Source organism: Leptodactylus fuscus, chromosome 6, assembly GCF_031893055.1.
Source record: "Leptodactylus fuscus isolate aLepFus1 chromosome 6, aLepFus1.hap2, whole genome shotgun sequence".
Lineage (NCBI taxonomy): Eukaryota > Metazoa > Chordata > Amphibia > Anura > Leptodactylidae > Leptodactylus > Leptodactylus fuscus.
In genome coordinates, this window is record NC_134270.1 from 164,369,600 (window position 1) to 164,390,975 (window position 21,376).

Below are 21,376 nucleotides of genomic sequence, written 5' to 3' on the forward strand. Positions count from 1 at the left end.
ACAATCTATGAGGTAGAGGGGGTGACACAAGAGGTAGCAGGGGCGGCATTGCTTATACAGAGGTCAGATAATTCTGTAATAGAGGTGACTGTCATTACACAAACATAAAACTGTATGAGCCGTCACCAGTCGTATTCTTTAACATGCAGATGGTACCCGGACATTTAAAGTTAGACTAAAACGGTATCAAATTATGTGGGGTAATGTGGGAGCGCGAACAGAGGAGTGAAAAAATAGATTACCACATGTAGCACACAGTCCACTCACATAATCCACCGAATCTTCACAAAACCACCATCCTCAGCTGCAGATGCACGGATGTTAGTCCTCTCGGCTGAGGCTGGAAAACTGCGGAGGAAAACTTTGCAAACTTTCTGTTCAAAGTGCTGCGGGAAGAACCGCAATCCATTCCCGCCACGGTTTTTCCTTTAGTGCTGTGGATCGTCCTGTGGGGCCTTAGCCTTATAAAGATTTAGTTTCAGATAGCTCAGTAGATGCAGTGGTGCGGACCAAAACAGTCAAGACAGGGACACAAAATATGCAGCAAACTGGTTTATTTAGACAAAAAATCAGGAAAAGAAATAAACCTTGATTTCAGGCGGAAAATGAGCAAAACAAAATACAGCCTTAACTTCAGGCAAAAACAAAATAAGCAGAACTGATAACCTAACTATACGTGTGGCTTACTACCAGCCACACAAACAAAACAAGGGCAACAAGGTCTCACCGGACTCAGGGTTACAGGACAGAACCATACACCTCCTCTCACTCCATGGATCTGCACTGCAGTGCAGGATCTGCAGCCTTTCCTGGCTCAGTAATGAGCCCAGGATCTACACCTGGGCTGAGGCCTACTCCAGATCCATCCCTGCACCCCACATATGTCAGAAACCTGAGGCTGATATATCTGGACTCCAGCACTCTGTCTGTCACCTTCTCACAATGCTCAATAATACACTTGGGAGATGACTTCAGGACCGGGCTATTTTCCATGGTTCAGAACTGGACACATATTCAGATTTTTTCAGACATGCGGTACATTTATTTCCCTTGAGTTATTCAAATAATTTTTCAGTGATAAATAGGGCTTTATTTTTCTGTTGTTTTTATTTTTTCCTTGTTTTTATTTATTTATTTTTTTCACATAGGTGACAATTATTTTTGTGTCACTGGAGGGGGGGCTAGGATCTCTTAACTTGGGCCATTTTTTTTTAACACATGGAGGGGGGGTTGCTGCTTTCTCCTACAACTAGGGCTGGTGATCTTACTAGCTGCACAATTTCTTGCAACTGCTTAACATATAATCTGATGATTATTTACATCTATATGGTCCATGCTTAGTCCTGCAATGTTAAAGGGACTCTACCATTAAAACCTCTTTTTTTGTCGATAAGACGTCGGAATAGCCTTTAGAAAGGCTATTCGTCTCTTACCTTTAGACGTGGTCTCCCCCGCGCCGTTCCCTAGAAATTTTTACCAGTATGTAAATTAGTTCTCTGGCAGCGATGGGGGTGGGCCCCAGCGCTGTAAATGCAATGGAGGCGTCCCACTGCTGCTCGAGAACACGATCCTGCGACGCCTCTATCTTCGGCTGGATCCTCCCCTTCTCTGTCATCTTCTTCCGATGCCTGTGCAGTTAACTCTGCCAGTGAGACACTAGTAGAGCCAAGTGTGCATGCCGGCTGGCGGCCATTTTTGGGTGGCCGCTCTTGCTCTTGTAGTTCAATGCAGGAGCGGCCTCCCAAAAATGGCTGCCGGCCGGCATTCGCACTCGGCTCTACTGGTGCATACTTCCCAACCGTCCCGATTTCACGTCACGATTTGGGTGACATGTCCCGCGGTCCCGGTTGGAGGGAGGTATGTCCCGATTTCAACTCAGATCTGCGTCCAGAGGACGCAGATCTGAGTTGAACACATTTGCGGCTGAAGCAAGGAGCTGACACAGGTCAGCTCCTCGCTTCAGCCGCATATGTGTCAGCGAGAGAGGCGCGCAGAGAGCGGCGAGGGAGCGGAGGAGAAGGTAAGTTTAATGTGGAGGTGGAACGTGAAACTGGGGGCAGATGAAGGAGAGGACGGCATGACACTGGGGGCAGAGATGGAGAGGACGGCATGACACTGGGGGCAGAGATGGAGAGGACGGCATGACACTGGGGGCAGAGATGGAGGGGACATGAATCTGGGGGCAGAGATGGAGGGGACATGAATCTGGGGGCAGAGATGAAGGGTGTATATGAAACTGGGGGAGAGATAGAGGGGGACATATAATTTACGGGTGACTGTAGGAGGATTATACTGTGTGCGGGCACATGGAAAATTAACGAGTGGGCGGAGTCAACACAAAAGTGGGTGGGGCTGAATTTTCTGCGGCGCGCGTAGCGCGCCACACATTTTATCCCTCTTTCAGTTTTTCAAAAGTTGGGAGGTATGCTGGTGTCTCACTGGCAGAGCCAACTGCGCAGGCGTCGGAGGTGACGCAGGAGGAAGACGACAGAGAAGGGGAGGATCCAGCCGAAGATGGAGGCGTCGCAGGATCGTGTTCTCGAGCAGCAGTGGGGACGTCTCCATTGCATTTTCAGCTCTGGGGTCCACCCCCATCGCTGTGAGCGAACTAATTTGCATACCGGTAAAAACTGGTATTTCTAAGGAACGGCGGAGATCATATCTAAAGGTAAGAGACGAATAGCCTTTCTAAAGGTTATTCCAACGTCTTATCCACAAAAAAAGAGGTTTTAATGGTAGAATCCCTTTAAGCATGGACCATCCAGACATATATAATCATCAGACAGTCTGGAACTAGTTAATGGTACGCGTTAATGTACTATAAAGTCTCAGCATGTCAATTATACCTACGAAAACCCTGGTGTTATAACAGGTATAACAGACGCAGAAATTCTGCTGAGAATAACTCTGCAAACTGTGAAAACCGCTGTGCGTTCTGCCATGGTCCTCTCTGCAGTGTTTATTGGTAACGATTCACTGTGTGGAGCTTTAGCGTAAGGACGTTCTACATTATTAAGCAAGCCTCAGGTTTCAAGCAATATGGGGAAGAAAAAGTATCTGCTGCTGAAAAGCATCAAATTGGGCAATGCCTTGGACATGGTATGAAAATATTAGATATTTCATATTTTGAGATTTGTGGCTGATTCAGAGCACAGAAGGGTTCGTGCAGATAAAGGAATAATGAGGAAGGTTGCTGCCGGATAAAGTCATCATATTAAGAGTAGTTGCTAAAATACCATTACAAAGCAGCAAACAGGTATTTGAAGATGTTGCTGCTTTTGGAATACCAGAAACCTGTAGGATCCTCCAAAGGCTTGTAGTTGTGGAAAAAACTACCATTTGGCCAGTCCTATACCGTACTCATAAGCAGAAATGGTGCATTGGGCCCAAAAATACATGAAGACTGATTGTGAGACAGTCTTTACAGATGAGTGTCACGCAACCCTAGATGGTCCAGATGGACTGAATAGTGGATGGTTGGTGAATGGCCACCGTGTCCAAACAAGGTTCCATCATCAACAAGGAGGTGGTGAAGTCATGTTTTGGAATCAAGAGGAGAGAGCTGGTAGGTAAATAGCCATTTTCAGTTCCTTACAGCCACATTGGCCAAGCTAAGGGTCTCTTTATGTGACGGCCACATCAGAAAATGGGCCATGACACATTTGGTGCCTAGGTCACAAAAAAAAAGACACATGGCCACGTCTATTGGGAGAATGTGGCTTTGACTAAATGATTTGCCAACAACACCCATTGCCAAGTGTGGCAATTATACCAATAAGTGTAACTGGCTCCATCCAATTGGAAAGAATCATCGCACTACACCAGAGTAGACGCCATGACTCCACAGAACACAATTACAGGGACAGCGTCACATCAGCGTATTACACATCATACAACGCACAACAAGACATACGAACAACTATACAAAACAGATACGGGGAAAAAAGTTAATGTAACTGTTGACAGGGAACCCAATGCCCATGGAGTCGCTACTTCAAACAGCTGATCTGCGGGGGTCCAGAGTGTTGAACCTATCCTGTGCTCCACAACTAGAGGCTGGGGGTTGTAGTCTTGCTGTCAGAGCTGGGAGTTGTCGTTTTGCATCAGATGGAAAGTCTTATGTTGAAGACAACTAGACTCCAACTTCAGTTATGGTGGAGCAAAGTGACCTCCAACTTCTGGAACTGCTGCAAAAAAAAAAAGCAAAAAAAAGCTCAAGTTGCTGCAACTGAGGTCATCTGAGGATGTCTCACGTGTGGTTCTCACCTAATTTTCAGGAAGTTTTGTTTCTGACATTAATAAATACCCAGAAATCCGGCAACCAGGAGGAAAAACGGACCCACGAAAACCGCCAAACTGCATTACTGTGAGATAAAAAAAGGAATGCAGTGAGCATGAATTCCGGTCATAAAACCTCCCTGTATGTGAATGTGGCCGCCTTGTTGCACACCGCTACGACACTTGTGAAAATGCCAAATCTGATGTGTTTTTGATTGCAGATGCTAAATTGTAGACAACTGTTCCAAGATAGAGTTCAATGTACGTGCAATGGCCACTTTGTTAGAGACACCCATCTAGTGCCATGTTGGACCTCTCTTGACTTTGAGAGTCGCAGCTATTCATGGTGACATATACAGGTGTCAGAGGACCCACCAGCACCTGGCCCAGAGCCCCTGGGGGGCCCACTGTGGATCAGCAATGAATTACAGAAGGAAGCGCTCATTGCCTTAGACTGGGGAGCACGCAGTGTTTACAGAGCCCAAAAAAAAACGTACCACTCGCAGCTCCCTGGACTGCCTGCCCCTTATTCCGGTGCTCACAAGGGTGAGAAAGTGGCAAGGAGTCTGGGGCACGGGCATAGCTATATGGGATGCATCTCTAGCTACCGCTACTGGGCCCCAGACCCTAATGGAGCCCCAAAGGTCCCTATGTCGCAGAAGACATACCACTATTCTAAATTGCACAAGGTAAGTAAGGGCCCAATTAAAGATTTTGGATTGGGGTTGAGGAGGTTTAAGTTACATCTCTGGTGCCAGGAAGCTGCAAAGTAGTGAGTGCTATTGAACTCTGTAAACATTGTGCGCTCCATGGGCATGTGGAACCAGGGGGACATTATACTTTATGGGGGCATAAGGGCCATTAAACTGTTTGGGGACAGAGGGGCCATAATATTGCATGGGGCAGAGGAGCCACTATACTGTGTGTGGTGATGGTGATCATCATTCTGTATGTTTAGGCAAAAATGGGTCCATTGTATTGTGTGGGCGTATAAGGGGCCCAGTATGTGGGAAGAGAAATGGGCCATCTTACTGTTTGTTGGGCAAAAGGGGACCATTATACTGTCTGGGGACATACAGGGTCCTTTGTACTGTGTATGGAGAGAAGAAGGGGAACATTTTACTGTATGGGGCATAAGAGGCCATAATACTGTGTATGGGGCAAAAGGGGTCATTTTTCTGTGTGCGGGGGACATAAGGGTCCCTTTATACTGTAGATTAGGAAACAAGGAGGTCGTCATAAGACCACAGTGGTTTTAGACCCACAGCATGTCAACCCTGTTTTTTTCTGGGAGTCTCCCGGTTTTCAAATCCCCACATTTGGTGCAGAACATACCAATGAGTAGGATGCCGAAATATTCCTCTATCCCTTAAAGCTTATTTTATTAAGTGCAACGCAGCATTGAACCCAAAACACGATATATACAAATCTATCTCCTCTGGCACTGGACTGCTTGACCGTGTGCATGGCATTATGAAGTCTGAAGACGACCAACACATTGTGCAGCATAATGTAGGGCCCAGTGTGAGAAAGCCGGGTCTCCCTCAGAGGTCAGGGGTCTTCCAGCAGGACAATGACCCAAAACACACTTCAGGTCAGCACTAGAAAATGGTGGTGAGAGAAAGCCCTGGAGACTTGTAAAGTGGCAGCAATGAGTCCAGCCCTGAATCCCATAGAACACCTGTGGGGGAGGAGGAGAGATCTCCTGGTGGCAGTTTGGAGAAGGCCCCCTTCACATCTCAGGGGGGACCGCGAGCAGTTTGCCAAAGAAGAAGGGTCTAAGATTCCAGCAGAGCCTTGTAAGAAACTCATTGCTGGTTACCGGAAGCGGTTGTGCGCAGTTATTGTGTCTAAAGATTGTGCTACCAAGTATTAGGCTGAGGGCGCCAATACTTCTGTCCGGCCTATTTTTGGAGTTTTGTGTAAAATGATCAATGATTTGACTTTTTTTTCATGCTCTTTTGTGTTTTTTCATTACAAGCAAAATAAATGAAGATATTATTACCAAAGAGTTTGTGCTTGTAATCATTATCTGGAAGAAACTGAGTATTATCAGAATTGCAGGGGGGCCAATACTTTTGGCCAACACTGTAAATATAATATAAATAAATATATTATATCCTATTAATATTATAAATGTGAAATGTTTGTGAGTTTGTGACTTTGGATGTTCGGATGTTTGGCAGTCAATCACGCAAAACCCGCTCCACCGATTTGGCTGAAATTTTCCACAAACATAGTTAATACACCCGATTAAACAATAGGCTACTTTTGCACACAATAATCCACATAAGTTTTCCACACGAACCCCACAAAAACCAAACTGACATCACCATCTCTGCAATCTCACACACTTTGGACCATAGCAAGCCCCTAAACTTCACATTACCCCCTACAGCCTAGCCCCTAACCCCACACATTCACATATACTTTCCCACTTTCACCCTCACCTTCACCATCCTGCAGGAGCCGACCTCTGTCACTCTCCGGATTAGCCATGTTTGCCGACCCCCACCGCTGGGAGGATCCGCGCCACCGCCCACCACACTACTCCACTAGCTTCACAGGAGCATGCGCACTTTGCACCCATAAACCACATGTTACTAGCACGCCACCATTTTGCGCCTCCACCTTAGGCCGCAGCACACGAAATCCTGCATCCAGCCCACAACAGTACCCGACGCCGCTATCACCTCCCTGCTTTTTCCTCTGCAGGATCCATCCACCAGCTCGACACTGGTAAGTTCACATACGCCATAGCCCTTCCCTTACACAATCGCGCATACACTGCGCTACCCCCGTCATGTCTCCGGTTCCTGCCAACTTTGCGTCCTCCGCTGCCTTCTCTTACCTGTCCCGCGGCTCCCGTCTGTCCCTCGCTGCGTGGAGGCATCCTCCTGCTCATCTCCACCGCCTACACTGGGCTAGGCTGCCGCCGCGAAGGTTCCTATAGCAGCCGCTAGCTCTCCCATGCCTCACACACAGCTCAGTGTGTCCAGGCTGCTGCAGGCTATGCTACGTAGCCTGCAATAGCACTGGCACAATTATACAATACATAGCAATACATTACGATTGCAATGCATTGTTCAGGACACCCCCTGCTGGTGTACAACGGTATTGTTTTGCAAGCTGCTGGATGCAGCCTGCAAACCTCATTAGCATTAAAATAAAAAATAAAAAAACAATACTGTGAAACACACACATTACCTATCCCCGCCTCCGAAATCCCCCACTCTACTAACTAAACTAAACATTACGCCTACATACACTCACACTATTAGGCAATGCATTGCAATACATTACTATTGCAATGCATTGCATTATTCAGTGCACCCCCTGCTCTCCTTCACACCCACTAAACGCCCATGTATTTGCTGAAAATAAACATCTACAAATACACGTGTAAGGGTCCTTTCACACGGCGTAACGCGGCGCTCATTTGGTGCTTATTTTTACGCCGAGCGCCGCGTTACGGGAGCGTTTGCGCCGCGCTATTTAAGGTGCGCATTTACGTTCTCGTGTACGCGGCGTTAACCCGATCGTAAAATTTCTCCTGCGACTCGATTTACACACTTCTACAATCACCGCAGACGAAGTTGCGGGTAGCAGCTAGTATATAATGTGTGTGTGTTCTAGAGAAAAATGGGTGATTAAATTTTTATTTCTTTAAATTTTTATTTTTTTTATTGTATTAATTAGACTCCCTAGAGGTCTTGAACCCCAGGGGGTCTGATCACTAATGCAATACATTGCAATGCTAATGCATTGCAAAATACTGGCACTTGTATTACAGGCCCCATAGAGCAGCCTGCAATAGAAGCATATGTCATATACGCCTAGGAGCCCTCTATAGTGTCTCGTCAGTCAAGGAAACAGATCACTATCCCTGGATCTCATATTGGGTGTTGGCGATCCACGTCACAATGTAAACGCAGTCGGCAGTCCTGCAAAATCTTGCGCGGATATTAGCATCGGACACTAGCTGTGTCCGTGACATTTTGCATTGATTTAAATGGACATCGGGTGCGTTCTTTTTACTGTCCGTGGGTGTACTTAACCGTCCATTCACAAAGATGTCCGATTTTTCAGAAACCCGATATGTAGGTTTTTGCTGTCCGCTTGAAAAATCGGACATCTTTGTGAACGGACAGTTAAGGACACCCACGGACGACTCTTTTGATAATGACACTTTGTTGACAAATACCGAAATACCGCCATATAGCCCTCGCCTAAAACCCGCATATGGAACAACAGGAGAAGGACTTGTTAGTCTTCATCTGTGTAACTTGTCCATGAACAGGTCTTATCTGTCTCCACCACTGACCCCACTGGCTGTGCACTTCTCAGATTACTAGATATGGCGGTATGTTGTATGCAGATAAGGGGGTCTGCACAGAAAACTCCATTTAACCCCTTCCCGATGGAGGAGTATCTCTATTTTAGTTGTACGTTTTTTTATTTCCCCCCCCCCTTCAAACCCTAGAACATGTTTATTTTTCTGCTCTCAGAGCCGTAGGAGATCTTAATGTTTGCGGGACAAATTTTTCTGCATAATGCTACCATTTATTATACCGTACAATGTACGGGGAAGTTGGAAAAAAATTCAGAATGGGGGGGATTTGAAGAAAAATTGCAAAATGGCTTGTAATGTCATGACCAAGCTTTATTGTGTTGTTTTTGATTACCACTGGCTGTGTATTGTATGTTATTCTGTGTATTGTATGTAACCCCCAAATGTAAAGCACCATGGAGTTAATGGTGGTATATAAATAAATAATAATAGGAGATGCCTAACATCTGCTATTGTCACAGGGAATTGTGTCCAGCCTGGAAAATCCCTTGAAGGGGCCATATTGGTAAAGTATGAGTATGCTAATGGACAGGTCCTGGTATATCCCTTGAAGGGGACATATTGATAAAATTTAGGTACCTAATACCACTGGCCATTTTTGGGTAGCCGCTCTTGCAGTTCAATACAGGAGCCGGCCGGCGGCCATTTTGGGGTGGCCTCTCTATGCTCCTGTATAGAACTACAAGAGCAAGAGAAGCCAGAAGAGGCGGAGTTGCTGCAGAAGAAGGAGGCGGCGCAGGAAAGGGCTCTCGAGCAGCAATGGGGACGCGCTCATTGGCCTTTCAGCGCTGGGGCCCGCCCTCATTGCTGCGGAGAGCTCATTTGCATACCGGTTAAAACCAGTATTTCTACGGAACGGTGCGGCGGAGACCACGTCTAAAGGTAGGAGACGAATAGCCTTTCTTAAGGCTATTCCGATGTAGTAATTAGAAAAAAAAAAGTAGTTTAATGGTAGAATACGTTTAAAGTCTGTGTCCGTTTTTATTGGCGACTATGGCCTAGGCCGGTGGTAAAGTGCGGAAACGCTCCCCGAAAACTCTCCAGCAACAACCGTCTTGTTCCGACGACGCTTCTCCGTCATATCATCAGCTGGCAGAACCGACTGCGCATGTCCGTTCAGCCATTTTCCCGTGGCCTCTTACACGAGCGTCCATTCGGTCACCGAAAAGCGGCTGAACGGACATGCGCAGTCGGGTCTGCCGGCTGATGATGTGGCGGTGGAACAAGACGGTCGCTGGAGAGTCTTCGGGGAGCACAGGGGACGCCTGAAGACTCAAAATGTCACAGTCACATTTCAGACTCATGTAAATCACCCACAACACAGTAATTGTTTGAATAACTTTATTTGTAATAGCCTCTCTATACAAGGACTAGCCATACATACACTGCACGTACAATATACAATGACATTATAAACTTTATAGAATTTCCCCCAGAACCAACGCGGGAAATTTCCGCGCTATCTGCCCTATAACATCCCTTTGCGCCGGTCACTGAGTCGCACGGTTTGCCGGGAGTTGTAGTTCCAGCGACACACATTATACATTGATGTAAACGGGAGACGAACGCCTAACAGACTCCGTCACCCATAATGCACAGCGGCCCGCGATCAGCTCGCGCCTGGGACTTGTAGTCCGCACTGGACTAGAACACCATAAATAATGTGACACTGTAAACTACAATACCCGGCGTGCCTCGCGTTTCACCTGTGCATGCAGCAGCTCGGCCATTACTCGGGAGATTTCCGCCGTGGCCCCGTTTTATCCCGCCGTATGCCGTTCGCCGCTGCCCCCGGTTACTACAAAGTCCCCCATCCGGGTAATGTACATCAGCCGGCGGCTTCTTTCTCCTCAGAATCCAAGCCGTTCTGTCATGACTACATTTCCCGCCTCCCCTTGCGCCTATCCAGGGCTGAACGCCGGAACGTCTAGCGTGAGGCTTGCCGGGAAATGTAGTCCTCCAGCCCACTGAGCGCCCTTGCTATCCGGTTCTTCAGGACTACATGTCCCAGCGTCCCCCGCGCCTAGAGGCGGCAGAGACTTTGGCGCCGGCGCGGTGTGCATTATTATTGTAGTTCCCAGAGCGGATCAAGATGGCGGCTGCGGCCTCGGCTGGTCCCGGAGCCTCGGGCTCGGTTCGGGGCCGCTTTCCGGGCCGGCCGTGGGTGGGAAGAAGCGGGAACCGGGCGGACAGGGTTCGGATCCCGTTTCACAGCACTGGGCGAGCGGCTGAGATCGTAGACCCCGTTCAGCTCCGGATCCTCGAGCTCCACCTGAACATGAAGCGCCTGACGGGGGCCTGTGGCCGGGACAGTGACAGCGCCGAGGTGGGCGGGGGACAAACCGGAGGGGAAATCACTGTCGGGGGCCACCGAGGAGTCACATGCAGGGCCCCGAGCAGGGTCATGTGACCGCAGGGTGGAAACTGCAGTGATACATTGTATCTAATGTAATAAGCGGTGTATCAGCTGGTTATTATAGGAGAATGCAGGGGGGCAGCTAGTGACAGGGGCCCCTGGGGGCCAGAGACAGGGCGAGGGGTCACCGGGGTGCACAGCAGCAATGTACAGGGGGAGACTGGCCATTTATAATAATGAGCTGAATGTAATATAAGGTATAGAAAGGGAGCCTAACCCTGCAGCTGTATGTATGGGAGAGAGTGAGTGCAGCTCTGCAGTATAATACAGCATGTAACTCAGGATCAGTACAGGATAAGTAATGTATGTACACAGTGACTGCACCAGCAGAATAGTGAGCGCAGCTCCGGAGTATAATACAGGATGTAACTCAGGATCAGTACAGGATAAGTAATGTAATGTATGTACACAGTGACTGTACCAGCAGAATAGTGAGCACAGCTCTGGAGTATAATACAGGATGTAACTCAGGATCAGTACAGGATAAGTAATGTAATGTATGTACACAGTGACTGTACCAGCAGAATAGTGAGCACAGCTCTGGAGTATAATACAGGATGTAACTCAGGATCAGTACATGATAAGTAATGTAATGTATGTACACAGTGACTGTACCAGCAGAATAGTGAGCGCAGCTCTGGAGTATAATACAAGATGTAACTCAGGATCAGTACAGGATAAGTAATGTAATGTATGTACACAGTGACTGTACCAGCAGAATAGTGAGCACAGCTCTGGAGTATAATACAGGATGTAACTCAGGATCAGTACAGGATAAGTAATGTAATGTATGTACACAGTGACTGCACCAGCAGAATAGTGAGCACAGCTCTGGAGTATAATACAGGATGTAACTCAGGATCAGTACAGGATAAGTAATGTAATGTATGTACACAGTGACTGTACCAGCAGTATAGTGAGCACAGCTCTGGAGCATAATACAGGATGTAACTCAGGATCAGTACAGGATAAGTAATGTAATGTATGTACACAGTGACTGCACCAGCAGAATAGTGAGCGCAGCTCTGGAGTATAATACAGGATGTAACTCAGGATCAGTACAGGATAAGTAATGTATGTACACAGTGACTGTACCAGCAGAATAGTGAGCGCAGCTCTGGAGTATAATACAGGATGTAACTCGGTATCAGTACAGGATAAGTAATGTAATGTATGTACACAGTGACTGCACCAGCAGAATAGTGAGCGCAGCTCTGGAGTATAATACAGGATGTAACTCGGTATCAGTACAGGATAAGTAATGTAATGTATGTACACAGTGACTGTACCAGCAGAATAGTGAGCGCAGCTCTGGAGTATAATACAGGATGTAACTCGGTATCAGTACAGGATAAGTAATGTAATGTATGTACACAGTGACTGCACCAGCAGAATAGTGAGCGCAGCTCTGGAGAATAATACAGGATGTAACTCAGGATCAGTACAGGATAAGTAATGTAATGTATGTACACAGTGACTGCACCAGCAGAATAGTGAGCGCAGCTCTGGAGTATAATACAGGATGTAACTCGGTATCAGTACAGAATAAGTAATGTAATGTATGTACACAGTGACTGCACCAGCAGAATAGTGAGCGCAGCTCTTGGGTATTTTTTTTATTAATGCTGCTGTGACTTATGATCTTGTATTCGGTGACCTGAGCTGAGTCTTGTGATCTCTGCGGTTATTATCTTGGATTGTAGAATGAAGCGATTTCTGTGATTGTCTCCTTCTTCTCTTCTTTGGTCCTTGTACATTTTGGTGATGTGATTTGCGCCATGTTGGTGTCCAGGTGGTTTTTCTTGTGCTTTCTATTGATCATGTATTGGTTGGATTCCCTGTCATGTGATGCAGGGGACACTTAGCCCGGTTTAGTAGAGCCTTAAAGGCAATGTCACTAGGTCCCACCATGTCGCCCCACCCCCGCAGATAGAGGTTAGGGTCCTCAATACTATACAGTGTTTTCCCCTGTGATGCCTCTGTCTATAGGTAAGTGATCTCTTTGGAGTAATGGCGGTTCCCTCGTTGCTCCAGGGATTTCATTTGTCTATTGACAAAAACAGCAACATCTCATCAACGGAGACATCGATATACAAGGGAAACCGCTGTATAATAACCTGTGTATCTGCGGGGCTGGGGTCTGCTTCACGGAAGACATAAGCCTGCTCTAATAGCCAACAAAAACTTGGTGATTATTTTAGTTATTTTGTGTCTCGCTGACTAAGGGTCCGTCTCTTAGGGAGCGTCTATCTGTACGCTACCTGATCAGGGTGACAGATATGTCCTTATATACCAGTCCTAGGACAAACCAGACTCCGACTACTCTACTTTTCTACAATCCAACCCCTTAATCAGTATCTGACAGCGATGGTCAGTGCAGTGAGAATCCTCAAATTCACAAAGAAAAATAATCTGTGATTGCTATAAAGGAATATATGTAACAATTTATACATCTAATTATACAGTATTAGTTAATTGTTATAGCATATCGTTAAAAATGTCATCATTTAATCGTTTCATTTGGAGATTGGAGTCGGTCACTTCTGTCTGACTCTGCCCACAAATGGCCCTGACTACGACTACACAGCCCTGGTCTAGACCGTGTGCACCATTGGCCTAAGGCTGGGTATTTTGGACCGGCATTTGACGCGGAGGCCACCTCGGGTTCCGGTCCAAAATATGGGTAGCTGCGGCTGGACGCTGGTGCACTCCGCTCCAGATTAGGCCCAAATGAATGGGCCTAGTCGGGAAGAGGGAGAGTCTTCAGGCCGAATCGCGAGCTGAATCCGCCTGAAGAATGAGCATGTCGCTCCCGGAAAAAAGAACTGACCGGCTCTTGTTGATTTCAATGGGAGCCATCTTTTTGGTCAGGATATGGCCTCAAAATTCTGACCAAAATACCCCGTGTGAACTCAGCCTAACAGTCTCATGCAGACTATTCAATGGAACGTGTTCAGACGAACCATGTGCAAGGTGCCGGAGGTGCGCCCTGCTATCACAGATCCCTCATAGATTTGAGTGTATACAGGGATCCAAAAAAATCGGGTACAATGGGGAAAAAAAATCTGTCATGTGACTAGGCCTCATTCCCACGCACTGAATTTAATGCAGATGCGTGACAGCACATGGTGGGTCTAAATAGAGGCTTAGCACATGTGCAGAATATTCCGTGGAGTCAGACGGGGCAGAAATACTCGAAACTAGATTCAGTAACATAAAAACAATGGAGGGGGTCCTATAATTATTTATTGAGGTAAAATGTTGGCTTATTTGCGATGTTGATGGGGTCACCGTCCTTTATTTGTACCTGGAGGTCTTTACGGTGAGGTCAAGAGTTCTCATGTTCACCTCTTTTTCTTAAAGGGATTGTCCATGGAGTCATCTTTAAAGGGATTCTACCACTAAACTAACATTATTTTTTACTGACCACATCGGAATAGCCTTAAGAAAGGCTATTTGTCTCCTACCTTTAGACGTGGTCTCCGCCGCGCTGTTCCGTAGAAATACCGGTTTTAACCGGTATGCAAATGAGCTCTCCGCAGCAATGAGGGCGGGCCCCAGTGCTGAAACGCCAGTGAGTGCGTCCCCATTGCTGCCCGAGAGCTGTTTCCAGCGCCGCCTCCTTCTTGAGAAGCAACTCCGCCTCTTCTATCTTCTGATGCGGTCCAACTTCTGACGCCTGCGCAGTAGGCTCCTGTATTGAACTAGAAGAGCTCTTGCTCTTGTAGTTCAATACAGGAGCATACAGCGGCCACCCAAAAATGGCCGCCAGCCACTCCTGTATTGAACTGCAAGAGTGGCCACGGCCGGCGGCCATTTTTGGGAGGCCGCTCTTGTAGTTCAATACAGGAGCCTAGTGCGCAGGCGTCAGAAGTTGGACCGCATCAGAAGAGGCAGAGTTGCTGCTCAAGAATGAGGCGGCGCCCGAAACGGCTCTCGGGCAGCAATGGGGATGCGCTCACCGGTGTTTCAGCGCTGGGGCCCGCCCTCATTGCTGCGGAGAGCTCATTTGCATACCGGTTAAAACCGGTATTTCTACGGAACGGCGCGGCGGAGACCACGTCTAAAGGTAGGAGACGAATAACCTTTCTTAAGGCTATTCCGACGTGGTCAGTAGAAAAAATGTTAGTTTAGTGGTAGAATCCCTTTAACGTACTTGCTCAGGGATACAGGTTTTTGGCTGGTCACGTGATCCAAACAGGGTTGCTCCGCCTCCTCCCTGTGCTATAGGGGCCTGGGGCCCAGCATGGTTTAGAAGTCTCCCTAAGCCAAGTAGTGGCCCCTACAAGGAACCAGTATCCCTTTAATCCCCTGTAGGCTCTGATCACAGGCCATGGCTGAAGAGGGTGGCCGCCCCGGTGATGCCAGCAGCCGCCCGTGTGTGACAGTGACAGGAGGGAGCATTATAGCTTCTATTGAACACTTCTGCCATGACTTGCAGTGTCTTAGGAAAATCCCATCATGCCGTGTGCTTGATCTTCTCTGCAGGAGCCGTGCAGGATTAGGTGCCGCCTGCAGAGGGGGTTTCCAGGCTCAAGTTAAAGGGATTGTCCAGGATTACTTTTTGCTTTCCAAATGGCGCCACGCCTGTCCGCAAGTTGCATCTGCATTGCAGTGAATGGGGATGATCTGCAGTACCAGACACAACCTAGGGATAGACGTGGCGCTGTTTCTGAAGGAAAAGCTAACTGTTGTATGAGGAAAATTTTAAGTTGTCATTTTGCTGTCAATTGGAGATGAGCGATTACTGTTCGGATCAGCCGATCCGAACAGCACGCTCGCATAGAAATGAATGGACGTAGCCGGCACGCGGGGGGTTAAGCGGCCGGCCGCCGTCAAAGCGGAAGTACCAGGTGCATCCATTCATTTCTATGGAGCGTGCTGTTCGGATCGGCTGATCCCAACAGTACTCACTCATCTCTACTGTCAATGAATGTGACTTGTTTACCGATTGTCTGTCCTTAGCATACGTGATCAATATGTGATTGGTGGGGGCCGATAACAGGAACCCCCAGTGTTCAGCTGGTTGGAGAGACTGCGGTTTCTTTCCTGTACTTATCATGTCACATGGTATAGCCGTAGTTCTTTCCCATTCAAGTGAATAGGACTGAGCTGCAATACCAAGCACAGCCAGTATACTAAGCATGGCGCCATGCTTGGTATTCAGCAAAGAGGTCACAGGGCTCTCCAGCCAGCTGATTGGTGGAGTCCCAGGTGTCAGACCCCCAACAGTCTGATATTTATGACCTATCCCAAGTCCTTGAGAACCCTTTTATAGGTGACCTGTCAGGGATTTAGGACACTAAACCACCCCCACAGGTTCTTATGGACAGTGTCCCAAACTCTGTCAGTGCCATACATGCCCCAAATAAAAATAGATCGCTATATAGTGGATAGAGCTGCAGTTCCCCCATGTACTTCTATTCGGTGTAGAGAGCTGCAGTCCCCCCATGTACTTCTATACAGGGGATAGAGCTGCAGTCCCCCCATGTACTTCTATACAGTGGATAGCGCTGCATTCCCCCCATGTACTTCTATACAGTGGATAGAGCTGCAGTCCCCCCATGTACTTCTATACAGTGGATAGCGCTGCAGTTCCCCCATGTACTTCTATACAGTGGATAGCGCTGCATTCCCCCCATGTACTTCTATACAGTGGATAGAGCTGCAGTCCCCCCATGTACTTCTATACAGTGGATAGAACTGCAGTCCCCCCATGTACTTCTATACAGTGGATAGAACTGCAGTCCCCCCATGTACTTCTATACAGTCGATAGAGCTTCAGTCCCCCCATATACTTCTATACAGTGGATAGAGCTGCAGTTCCCCCAGGTACTTCTATACAGTGGATAGAGCTGCAGTCCCCCCTTTTGCTTCTATACAGTCGATAGAGCTGCAGTCCTTCCATGTACTTCTATACAGTGGATAGAGCTGCAGTCACCCATGTACTTCTATACAGTGGATAGAGCTGCAATCCCCCCAGGTACTTCTATACAGTGGATAGAGCTGCAATCCCCCCAGGTACTTCTATACAGTGGATAGTGCTGCAGTCCCCCCATGTGCTTCTATACAGTGGATAGAGCTGCAGTCCCCCCATGTAGTGCTATACAACGGATAGATCTGCAGTCCTCCCATGTACTGCTATACAGTGGATAGAGCTGCAGTCCCCCCATGTAGTGCTATACAACGGATAGATCTGCAGTCCCCCCATGTACTTCTATACAGTGGATAGAGCTGCATTGACTTATCATGTGGTTAGGTCATCAGTATGAGAAAGCAATTTGGGTCCTGACATCCCCTTTAATAACCCCCACAGGTGAGGTGTTTGTTACAGTTGTATCCAGTCTAGACAAACAGCCTCAGGCCTGACACATTTTGACAAACAGCCAGGACACCAGGGAGATCTGCGCCGCGCACCCTGAGCCTGAGGATTACTAGCACAGGACAACGAGAGAAAGGGAGACACAAAGTCGATGATAAAGTTGCACGGTTCTAGTTTCCCCACATACAGCGCCTCTCCTATCTATGGCCATGTCCGGTATTACTCATCGGCATTGTTTTTTCTGCTGCAGTATATTGTAGTGCTGGAGAACAGTCCTGTCTGCAGTCACTTCTCAGATCCCGCATCTCTGACTCACCATAACCTGTGTTCACATTGATCCTTTTTTTTTTTTTTTTTCTGAATAGAATACACAATGACAGTAAAGACTGACACTTAGGCAGAGCAGAAGGAGGTGAAAAGGGGAGGGGTGGGTAATGGAACTGTACAGTAATGGCAATGTCTGTAAGAGTCAGTGGAAAGCTGGGTGACTCTTATGGTCAATATATTGTAATCTGTAAGTGATAAGAAAGGGGTCTTAGGAGAATTGGTGACCACTCCTGATGGCGGCCATGTTTGATGACCCTGGCATTTTTGGAGGGTCATCCCTAGTGTAACCACACTGGCCCATTGGATAGTATTTTTACCTCCCGGTTGTACCCCTTTGTGGGTTATTTCTATGCAATTGTTCTCTGTCCTTTATTCTTAGTCTTTAGTCTTTGTTCTGCACTGTCTGACCCTGTCTCCGGCCATCTTTGGATTTTGACCATTGTCTAATTTTGTCTTTTGCAGGATGAATTTTTGGGTTTCAGTGATGACCCCCCTGTAAAAAGTCCTGTACGAAGTCCTGTGCGCCGGGCTCTGAGATCCAGAGGTAAAGAGCGCCCCCCTTTGTCTGTGTAAAATTATAATAGTCATCAGCCCACTTCTACTTCTGCCTCTTCCTCCAGCAAACCCCCCCTCCCCAGTCTCCATGAGAAGACCCCCCCGGCGGTGTCATGTGACCACAGAGAGGAAGCTGCAGAGATACAATGTATCTAATATGTATCCGATGCTAAATTTGCTTCTAATGGGGCCCCAAGATTGGAGATAGTGGGGCTGCTGTAGGATTCTTACAAGAATCCTACAGATATTTAATAAAGGGGCCCTCTCCATTCAACCGTCCAACTTTTGTTTGCTCTTTTGAGTCCATTGCTCCCTGTTATCAGCCATTCTAGGCTTCATCATTCTTAAATGAGTGACAGGAGGTGACGAAACTACTGAGCATTTGCGAGACCTCTACATGACAGATAACACCTGACCCTCATATGCCCCATTTATTTTTCGTGCATGTACTGTCCCTTTAACGCTTTCATTTTTGTATTTTTTTTTTTCTAGCTGTCATCTTACATTTTCCGTTCCCTTTCATAGGTCACAAATCCGAGGCCTTGAGCAGCTCTTCTCCCTCACCCCCAAGTACCAGCCCTAAGCTAGAGAGTCCTAAGCCAGTGACTCCCCCAGCGCCCATTAAGCAGCAGACCAGCCTCCTACTGTCCAACATAAAGCAGAGCTACACCCCTGAGAAGATTGTGCGGGTGCATCTGACACAACTGGATCCCTCTTTGTATAGTTTGAATTCTTCTACGTTACTGTATCCATCCTCCAAGGAAACGCAGAAATCCTCAGCCAATCACAGCACCGCTTTATCTCCATCTCCCCGCCGTTCCCCTCTTCGTGATCCCTCTCCTCCCAAGCAGTCGAATAGATTTAGTCTTCCCCTTGCACGGAACCGGCGTCGAAAGAGGACTGGAAAGCAGTTGGGTGTTAGACGCCAAAGTCAGGCTTTACCGAGCCAGAGCAAAGAGATCTCCTTGGACCCTGAACTAGAGGAAGTGGAGATTCATGTGGAGAATAGTAGCAATGAACCTCTTCAGGATCTTTCTTCAGACCTAAGCCCCGAGGTTGAAGATACGAGTAAGTCAATCTCCTCAAGAGATGATTCCATGGACACAATGACTGAGAAGAACCTTGATGAGATGCCTGCTGTACCTGTTGTCACCAGTTTGGATGAGCCAAAAAAGTGGAGAAATCGTAGATCCCGGGGAGGAGAGACTGGAGAGCAGAGCGCCGAGTGGACGGTGGTGGCCAAAGAGCAGACAAAACGGAGGCGCGTGAGAAGCCGCCATGTTCCCAAAGTCAAGTGGAAGCTACGAGGGGGATGTAGGCAAGAGAGCGAAGCGGGAGACGAGGCGGACACATCAACACTTGAAGACGACGTTAAGGAGGAAGAACAAGAAGAAAAACTACTGATTGACCTAAATCCTCCAGTAACCGACAGTGAACCACCTTCTGTATCAACCACGGAAGAAGCCACACCTACAAAGGAAGAAACCACTGAACAAACCGTGAATTGCGCCCAAGATGGTGTCCAAGCGTCAGTCCTCGAAGAAGACAAGGTAGAAAATGAAGAAGAGCAAAACGCAGACATTGTTGAGTCGGAGGAGAAAACTCCAGAGACAATTGAGGATTCAGAGTCCCAGATGGAGGCCGAAGAATCTCCTTCCGAATCTTCCGAGCTGGAGAGTATTCTGAGTCCACCAGCTCTGACTGAAGAGAGCAGCTTAGTGGTGGAGTCCTCTCTCTTATCAGACTCCGACTTGCCTCTTCCACAAATAAAGATCAAGATTGTGAGAAAGAGTCAGAAGACAAAGCCGAGTCGGTCACCGAAGACGGAGCGCTCTCAGGGTAAGAGACTGATCATCAAGGTGGTGGAAACGGAGAACAAGGCCGAGCCTAAACCACAAGCTCAGTCTTCCAAAACGGAGACCCCTAGTAGCGACAACGGAGGATTCCTCAAGCCTACGGTCAGCGCCAGACCTTCCCGCGTCATCAAAATGCCTCGTAGATTCATGGACGACTCGCAGCCAGCCGTCGCCGAGAACCAGCCGAAGAAGGTCGTCTCGAAGCCAATCCTTACCATGGCCGAGCTGGAGAAGCAAGTTCTCTCCGATACTCTTCTTCCGCCTTCTGACCCTCGCTTTAGTCTTTTTAATGAAGACGACCACCTCAACTTGCTACCTCCGATATCTCCCAATACCGACTCCAACCAGACAGCTCCCACTCCATCTCCTGCTCCTCAGTCTAGTCCATCAACTCCTGAATCCGTTCGCAAGAACATCCTCCGGGCGCCAACTTTTTGTTGGAGATCCTCGAATGTCCAGGAGGTCCAGGAGACTCCAAGTTCTACTCAAGCTTTGTTTCGTCTCCAGTCTCCAACCGCACCAGATGAGGCCATAAAACCCAGCCCGCCCGCCTCTACGCCGTCTTCTCCTCTTCCCTCCAACGTTCCTCCCAAACCAGAGTCTGCCAAACGTTCTCCTCTCCTCCGCGCCCCTCAGTTCACGCCCAGCGAAGCACACTTGAAAATTTACCAGTCTGTCTCTCTCAACGACAAGGAGGCCAAGACTCATCCTTCAGACCATGGATCCACCACCACTGTTGCTTCCTCACCAGAAGTTCTCGCCTCTCCGTTGGCTAAATCTGGCGAGTTACAACCTTCGGGGAGAAGGGCGAACCACCTGGCGTTACCTCTGTTTGTGGACTCCTTAGCTGGCAACATGGAGGTACCCTGCAACTCATCGGAGGTGACGGCGGCAAGCCTCAAGAAGACTGAAGTACGTGTTGAGCCCGTAGACAACGCAACCTTGAAGACGATGCAATTGATCAGCACCCTGCAACAAAATGACTTGTTTGATGCATCCAACAAACCCTTAGAGATCGGGGCCATGACCTTGTGTACTGAGAACGGGGCCAGGGCCGTGTGCAAAATGGCCGTCAAGTCCCAATCTACGCCCTGTGTGGGGTCCCTGTCCCAGGAAGACGGCACCTCGCTCCCCCCGAGCGAAATTACTCTCTCCGGTACGGACAAGAAGGTCATCAGTCTGCTGGAGAAGGCCAAGATACAACTCTTCCAGATAGACAAGCAGAAGAACGTGGACCTGGTAAGGGTTAACCCTTATGGGCAGATGGAGCA

General features: G+C 48.0%; 1 protein-coding gene across 2 annotated transcripts in view; it reads left to right on the forward strand.

Moving 5' to 3' along the window:
• Positions 1 to 10,715: 10,715 nt before the first annotated feature.
• KMT2B (lysine methyltransferase 2B) overlaps positions 10,716 to 21,376 on the forward strand; it is a 32,035-nt gene continuing 21,374 nt past the window's right edge. For both annotated transcript variants that reach the window (XM_075277903.1, XM_075277904.1), the window contains exons 1-3: positions 10,716 to 10,955; positions 18,157 to 18,238; positions 18,775 to 21,344. In XM_075277903.1, the coding sequence (XP_075134004.1) occupies positions 10,722 to 10,955; positions 18,157 to 18,238; positions 18,775 to 21,344 (2,886 nt within the window). In that variant the 5' untranslated portion in view covers positions 10,716 to 10,721. The remainder of the gene's footprint in view (positions 10,956 to 18,156; positions 18,239 to 18,774; positions 21,345 to 21,376) is intronic.